This window comes from Barbus barbus, assembly GCF_936440315.1.
Source record: "Barbus barbus genome assembly, chromosome: 14".
NCBI lineage: Eukaryota > Metazoa > Chordata > Actinopteri > Cypriniformes > Cyprinidae > Barbus > Barbus barbus.
In genome coordinates this window covers 19,147,316-19,156,084 of record NC_136742.1, presented here as the reverse complement: position 1 = coordinate 19,156,084, position 8,769 = coordinate 19,147,316, and the positions used below count along the sequence as shown (strand labels likewise).

General features: G+C 39.9%; 1 protein-coding gene across 1 annotated transcript; it reads right to left on the bottom strand.

Moving 5' to 3' along the window:
- Positions 1-552: 552 nt before the first annotated feature.
- On the bottom strand, positions 553-7,251 carry LOC306879880 (G-protein coupled receptor 176-like; the record flags this gene model as incomplete). Its single annotated transcript, XM_079433107.1, has 3 exons — positions 553-1,705; positions 3,179-3,431; positions 7,026-7,251. 3 exons carry the CDS (start codon positions 7,249-7,251, stop codon positions 553-555), a joined length of 1,632 nt encoding a protein of 543 aa, XP_079289233.1.
- Positions 7,252-8,769: the final 1,518 nt, after the last annotated feature.

Sequence of the window (8,769 nt, the reverse complement as noted above, 5' to 3'; positions counted from 1 at the left end):
GACCTCTTTCAAAAACACGAAAAAAATTATGAATGGTAGTGAACATAAAAGTCCATTTATAATCTATAATATTTTAATTTTGAGAGCAATACATTCATTTCTAACTAGCTGTTCAAGCGATCTGAAATAGATTATAGTGTCAAATAACATGTGGACAGTGGGGTGATATTTCAAAAAGTTAAGCAGGACACTTCAGACAGATTCAACACCCCATGGACGTATCTACATAAAAAACTGATTGCGACTAATTTTATTGACCATTCCAACAAATGTCATACAATCCATGCCTACCTTATGTTTGTTTCTTGAATTTCCTGTGAAAGATCAATTTCCTGTTCTGTCAGTACATGGAGACAAAGGGATGTCTATTAAATTGTCCAAACTGACAGCAAGAGATAATGTAAATTCCTCTTACTTCCTACTGTAAACGTATACTCTCCATGTCCTTCATTGATCTGCACTCACATAGAAAATCATCTCAAAATAACTTTAGATATAAAACACAAACTATCTTAATTCTTGGCTTTTTATGATTTGGTCCACTGCACTGTTTCATGGATCCACATTAGAGAAGGTACTAACTTTATTGTTTCTGCTGATGCGTCTCTCGGGCCGAACTCTGGGCTGCTTGGTCTGGATCAGCTCCTCTGGTGTGTTACCCAATGGCGGAAGGAGCCTTTTCTTACTGTTCCTGGTTTCAGGCAGCCATTGTGGCGGCAGCTCAAATGGCCCAAATCCAAACTGTGTTGCATCCTCGGGGTCCGTGGGAGTCGCAGGGGCGACCTGTGAAGAGGAGTAGGCACATGACTGAATAGGGGAATGTTTTGGTAACACTAAGCCCTCTTCTTTTACCGCGTCCCCTGACTGCAGCTGACGCAGCTCTCTTGCCACACCTCCGTTTCCAACCTGTCCTTCATCTTTGGGTTGAAAGTTGGCAGAAGCCACAGAGGAAATTTCATTCTCATCTTCTTCGTCCTCGTTTGGTCTGAAGATCTGTTGTTGGCCGATATTGAACATCTCCAGGAGTTGACTACCAGAGCGAACCACAGTCTCGCCCCCCAATGGTCCTACTTCAGCCAGACCCCCAACACTCACCATGTTCCTTCGGCTATAGCGGCGATGCAAGCGTGCTAGCATATCAAGAAGGCAACGCCGCACAGAACGGTTTACTGTGAGGAGAAACAGCGGATTGGTGAGGAGAGAGACCTTTGGCAGCCACACGGCAGTCAGCTGTAACCAAGACGAGGCTTTTGCGGCCCCCAGCACTGAACGGTATATGACCAGAGCGGCATAGGGAGTGCTGCACACAGAGAAGACTAGAACGATGGACAACAGAGTGGCATGAAGTTCAGCCTCGCGCTGAGACACATATGGGATGGAAATGCTGTTCTGTGGGGTGCGCAGCGCCGCGATGATCACTTTCTTCTTCTGGCTGGTGCTTAGTGCGCGGCGGATTAGTGCCATGGCTAGAAACACCACTGCTAGTGGTAAAATGAGTGTGGTGACGCTGTACATGATCATATAAACAAGATGTCCAAGTGATTGGCCGTCAGAACAGGAAGAGGTGGCGTAGACATCCGTCACATTGCTTACAGCTAACACAGGGGCACTGGCTACCACCGCATGCACCCAGATGTAGATGACCAGGTCTCTGGATTTGGCATCTGATATCTTTCTCTCCAGTGGATACAGTGCTGAGTAGTACCTGGAAGGGAAACAGACAGGCATCACTGCGCAGTCATATTACCGAAATTTTGCAGAAATTTCAAATGCAAAAAAGGTCCATTCCTGTTCTGATGGCCAAACGACACAGCTCACACAGGAGTAGTTTTCAAAACTAGTTCAGGGACTGGACTGGACAAGTTGCGCTGAATTGTTTTGATTCACTAAAAAGAATCAACTCATAAGAATCATTCATTTAGGAATCAGTTGGAATACATGGTCTGCTAATGAGTTTGATTCATTTAAAAAAAAAAAAAGTTCATAAGAGTAATTTATTTAGAGATCGGACTAAACAAGCTGCGCTGAATGGTTTTGATTAAAAAGAAGCGACTCATAAGAGTCATTCGTTTGGGGGTCGGTTAGACTACACTGCTAAAAGAGTTTTGATTCAATTAAAGAGGCAGCTTTGCTTAGAGATCAGACTATAGGTTACTAGTTGTGCTGAATGGTTTAGACCAGGGGTAACCAACCCTGTTCCTGGCGATCGACTGTCCTGCAAAGTTTAGCTCCAACTCTAATCAAACACACCTACCTTTAATTTTCACGCGATCCTGAAGACCTTAATTAGTTGCGTCAGGTGTGTTTGATTAGAGTTGGAGCTAAACTTTGCAGGACAGTCGATCGGCAGCAACTGGGTTGGGCACCCCTGGTTTAGACTCACTAAAATCTGACAACACTAATTGTGTTAAATGTTTTTTGTTAAAACAGATTTGGTTTTGAATGAGAACAGAATAAGAACGCTTCTGTTCCCAGACCTAGTTAAATCAATTACATAGCCTTGATACTGTCTAGAGCAGTGGTTCTCAACCACATTCCTGGAGGACCCCCATCACTGCACATTTTGCATGCCTCCTTATTCAAACACACCTGATTCAGGTCACCTGCTCATTAGTAGAGACTCACAAACTTGAAATGGGTGTGTTAGACAAAGGAGACATGCAAAATGTACAATGTGAACCACTGGTCTAGAGGACTAAATTGTTTATAGAACAGCCAAAATGCTTTGTGTGCAAAAAAAAATCAATTATTTATTAATCAGATTAATAATGAAATTCCCAAGAAAGAAAAAAGGAAATCGAAAATCATATGGAAATCAGTATTTTTTATTTTGTGATTTGTGTCTGCATGTTGCATGTAGGTTTTTTTTTCTGAAGTGATAAAATGTTGGTCTCAAGAAAGGCTTCTGTGCTAAGCAAAATAAATTATTCAATGAACTGATAAAGGGTCTGGCGGAGTAGGTTGCTATGGAAGCACTAGTCTGTGAAACAGCTGGTGCCCATGGGTTGAGTACAACTAAGCGTTTTTAGAATTTCTCAAGCGATCATTCACCATCTTATTGTCTTAACCAGTTGTTTTAATTATTGTTTGGTTGCGACCCTTAGTGACCTCAAATCTAAAGCAATTACACTTTAGTTCTTAACAAAAGATGAGTGAATTAGTGTGGATATCCACTCACCTATCCAGAGCAATGACTGCAAAGCTGAGCACAGTGGCAGAACAGAAAAGCCTGTGTAGGAACTTGATGGCTTTGCACAGCAGAAGCGTATGGACCCATAGGCAGCATAGGGGACTGGCACTCAAGGCTATGTCAAAGGGCACACACACCAACCCAGCACAAATGCCAGAACATGCTAGATTCTTGATGAAGAGATTGGTGACAGACTTGAAGACATTGGTGTAGCAAGTGCACCACAACACTGCAGTATTGCCTGGGGACGAAGAGATGAAAAGGTTAAAGGTTACAAGCCTAGGTCAGTACCCAAGGACACAACTGAATGTCAGAGGGACATGAGCAGCCTGCATCTTATTGTCTACAGCAGTTCCCATGGCAATGAGGTACCTGAAGGTTGCACGCTAATTTGAAGGGAAAAAAGCTTCCCTTTGTGGTTCCTGTAAACAACAGTATGGCATTCTTATGCTGCTGTGAAGGACAAACAAGCCTCACAGCACAGGGTGTGAAGATTTTAGGAAGAAGCAAAAGCTTAGCCTGCACAGGCACATAAAAACCAAGTGTTTATAATACTTAGATGTGGGACACTTGTTGGGTAAAGTAAATTTCCTCTTCTCTGAAAAAGCAAAAATTTGGGTTATAGTAAAGTACAATGAAAGCAAATGAGTCCAATCTGTAAAACATTATAATACTTGTTGCAATAGTAGCCAAAAAGATGTGTTAAATTATCACTGTTTTGTATACAACTACATACAATTTATCAGCTAAAAACCTAAAATTCCTATACAAAATGATGATTTAGCTTTACAGGTCATATAATATGCAAGTTTTAACCCAAGAATATAGTTATAAGCTTCACATTTCCAAATCTGGTCCTATTTACTTCCACTGTCCATGAGGGACAATTTAAAAGTCAAATGCTGTCCACTGAGCGTAACTTTTACTGAACCCTGAATATTCCTTGGCATGACACACGACAACACAGCTGCTGTTGCTGATAAGCATAAAAGCTTAATTTCTTCATACCATAGATAAGCATTTAAAACAATCAGGGAGAGCATGTAAAAAAGTTTCACTTGGGGCTAAATGGAAATTAAGCATGTCACTTCAAGTGGAAAACTACCGCAAGATTCATTTACTTGGAAGAAATAATGCACGGACATGATGGAATTCACACGCCTTGAATTGAAATGGAGCCTGAGGTGATTCTCCTCTTGGATGTTGATGTGAACAGAGCACTTGGGTGACAGGTGCTCTCTAGCAGACCCGTTATTACGCTTGACACACTTTCGGAAGGTGCATCTATTGCGCAAAGACTGTGACTTTCATCTTTTCCCATTACCATGCAGGTGTAGCAGGCAAAGCGCGGTGGAATCCATCTGCAGCTGCCTCTGTGTTATTACCCTGGTGACATTTTAAGTGCACACTGACAGTGCCGGACAATTGTCCATTTGTTCCCAGAAGTCTCCAGTACGCCCGTGGCTAACAATTTAGACTTCACAGGGGTTCCATTAGTGGTTTCTCAACTCTTTCTAATATGTTTGGGAATTTTGAAATATGAGAATAGATGTTGGCTGTTGGCTAATTTAGCTGTAAATATCATGTGATGGAAAATCACTCAAAAGTTAGTTATAGGATAGTTCACCCAAAAATGAATATTCTGTCATCATTTACTCACCCTCATGTTGCTCCATAGATGTATATCTGTAGAAACAAAGGAGGATATTTTGAAAGATGTCTTAGAACTTTTCTGTCCATACAATGAAGGTCAGTGGGGTCCAATATTGTTCTGTTGCCCATCGACTTTCATGGTGTGGACAAAAACATTTTTTCAAAATATTGATCATGAGGGTAAGTAAATGATAACAGAATTTTAAATTTCGGATGATATGTCCAGTCTTTGTCTGAGAATTATTCAAAATTTATGCACTGGATGCATACGCAACAAACAGATACTGGAATATTGGCAATCAGAAAAACAACTATCTTTTCATTTGGAGTGCATGAGCCAAGCAGTCTGCTAAATGAACGCCAAGGATAAAACTAGAGTGCAATAATGACTAACCCATTGCCACAATGACTTTCCATAACCACAATGAATGTCTGAAATTCCCAACTTTTCTGAAATTTGAGCCCTAATCCAGTGCAGAAACAAATCATCAGATTACCGTCATTTACTAAGTGCGCTGCAGACTAATTAGTCATGTGATGGCTCATTTGTTTTGAGTATGACGAAATTGCCTCCCTCTGACGTTGTTCAGAAAAACTAGCAGAACAAAAGGACATTATACTATAAACAATGCTAAAATCTCATTTACTGCGAGAAGGCTCTGAATACTTTTTTTCCCCTTTCTCCAAATATTGCATTTCTATTGGTACAGAATACACTGCATTAAAGAAGATAAGATGATCAATAGCGTTCTACAGCACCTATATGTAATCTGTGTAAACAAAAGTCAGTCTTTTTGTTCAAGGTATCATTGATAGAGTGAGAGGCTGTCATGTAGTAAAAAGTCTCCTTAGAAACCTGGCATGTGACATTATACTGACTGAGGAAACATTACAAATCTCTGTTTGTATTGGTCTAAGCATGAATGGACCCAGTAAAAACATCTAATTTCTAGTTTCTGTTTATCGCATGATCATTGAATTCTAGATGTGATAATCATTTTGCTTCAATGTGTAAGAATTCACGCAATCATCTTAACACATTTTCTTGGAAATGTCTCTGGAATGGCGAATCGTTTAAATGGCGCTGTTCTCTAATACAGTATGTTTTGTTTTAAGGAAAAAAGACAAGCTGTTTGCACAAAGTGTCAACAACAACAAAATAATTGTCATCAAAATGATTTGAATCGCAGCATAAGCTCTCCAGATGAATTGTGATGTACTGTAAAAAAATTAAGTATGGACATCTGTCTGCTAACTGAACATTTTTGAGTAAATTGCTTAAGTTAACTAGTTGCAAGCAACTACTAATTTAGAAAGATATAATCATAGATTATACAAAGGACACCATCACTGAGCTGAGGTCAATCATTTAATAAACACATTCACAAAAGAACAGAACATAAAACTGCACTTCTGATATGCACCTTCATGTGCATGCAAAGAAGTCAACAGGTTATGAAAAAGAAAGATAATCACACAAAACAACGATTTCAACATCAGCAATACTGCAAAGAGATAAACCTTAAGAAATAGGCCTATTTAATTCTTCCCATGCCTACATAAATTATTTAAACAAAGGCTTGGGTAGGCCCTATTCCCCATAGAATAAATTGTGTACTTTGAGGTATTAACACACACACACAATATTGATTTGTTTTGAATATTTAAGTAAAAAATGACTCAAGTGCCACCTTGCAACTTTCGTTGTTTTTCACTAATTTTAACATCAGGGCTTACATTGAACAGATTGTGAAAGTAAAAGATTTGCTGTAGCATGACTAATTACAACACCTGTGTGTCCTCATTGTGTGCATGCTCAATAATAAACAGCCTTTGTTTACAATTTCTCATCTCTCACTTGATATGAACATACAATGTAACATCTGCTAAAATGTGATTAATCACGGAAAATATAGTCTGTGATCACGTTTGTGAAATTTTCACATTCCAAAGATAATTTGTGCCCCAACTGTAACCTTTAGAGTGGTTAATCATTCACACGCACCGTGCAATTCGCCATTAATTTATAATAGGCTCAAACTGGATAATGCAGTTTATCACATCATTAACCAGTTATATGTGATTGTTTGTTTTATTAAAATATATTTAGAGATGAAGCCAGTGCAGCCTCCACACATTTGCTGATGAACAGCCAAACAAATTCCCGTGTTGGTCTACTTACTCAAAAGGGAGCCGATGAGGATGAAAACTTGAATGGTGGTAGTGAAATATGTGTAGGCTCTTTCCTGCGCCTGCAGGATCTCCTCCAGTCGTGCTACCGCTTTATCCTGAGCATCACCCCACAGACCCACCGGAGACGAATCGTTTAGGAAACCCAGGTTCGACCTTGTGGTTCCGTTTTCTGACCGAGGAAACCAGCTCTCCGCGTTCTCAGCCTCCATCATCATTCATATCTGAGGCGCCGCTGTATTTCTTCGACTCGGGTCTCGCCGTGCGCACGTTATTGGTGAACAAAGCTCACCGAGCGTTATGATGTTGTGTCCATCCTGATTAACACGCGAGTTTACTCCAGTTCATCAAAATTATCGAACACGTAAAACATTTTGGAAAAACGCTGTACGGAGATCTTTTACGATAATAACATGTCCCAGACAGGACTGCATATCGCAGATTTGTTTAAATTTGTATTATGTTGTTATCTTGTCGCTAAACAACTGCCTTTTCAGAATCGCGATATTTAAAGGAATGTTTCGGATATTAAAAGGCATAATTTTGTTCTCACAGCACAGCTCACAAATGTCATTGATGGAGCGATACGACAGTGACGGTGACGCTCGCCTCAAAACTCAACTTCATTTCATTAGCCATGTAAATAGACGAACATAATATGAAATAATAGTGGTTTTAAACACTACTTCACGAGCATTGGATTACTAAAATATGCGCATAATAATGCCTAAACCGTGTAAGATAAACCTATAGAGAATCTCCCTGAGAAATTACCAACATACCCGTATGAGATCGTTATGAGTGATCATCGCCAGATCCAAGTGCCAAAATACGATTTCAGTAAACGCACATCACGCTAAACATCGCGTCAGTGGGTGATCGGATAACTGGGCTTTAGCGAACAGGCTTCATTGCGAGTGACAATGGCGCTTTATTTCTTCAAATGAACGGTGGGCGCTTACTATAAAACGCCACCGTATCCGTCTGTTACGGCGTCTTGGAGAGGCGCGTGAGAATTTGAACCAGAGGTTTGGATTGAGCCTATATTTGGCCAGATACTGCTCCAGACACGGACTGCATGCGAATTAACAGTATAGCCTATCCTCGGAACAAAAACGTTATTTTAGTTGTCTTCATTATTGTGAAGTAAATCATTAATTGTGAGCAAAACGACAACATGAACCAAAACCACAGATTAAACTATTCCTTCCAGTGTATCTACGGAGTGTGCAAACCTCACGCTGCACTGAATTTGTCTACGTGTTGCTTTTGTTTGCTTGTTTCTAGCAAGGCTAGTGTTTCATGGTCAGGGGAGGTTTTAGACAACCCATGAGGAATCTCTAAAGCCTGCATGAAATTAGACCGGGGCTAGTTGTCACACAAGGATGTTGTCAGAAGGGTTAGGCTATTTCAGTAGCTAGAAGTCAAAAGTCCATTTACATAATTGTGTGTTGTTTTCTAGAAGTGTTTTTCGCCTTCACCTAATTCAAAACTATATATGAATTCTACATCTATACAACCCGATATTCCGGAAATGTTTCGGACGTTTTTTAAATTTGAATAAAATGAAAACGAAAAAACTTTCAAATCACATGAGTCAATTTATTCACAATAGAACATAGAGAACATAAATCTTTAAACAGAGAAACTTTACAATTTTATGCACAAAATAAGCTAATTTCAAATTTGATGCCTGCTACAGGTCTCAAAATAATTGGGACGGGGGCATGTTTACC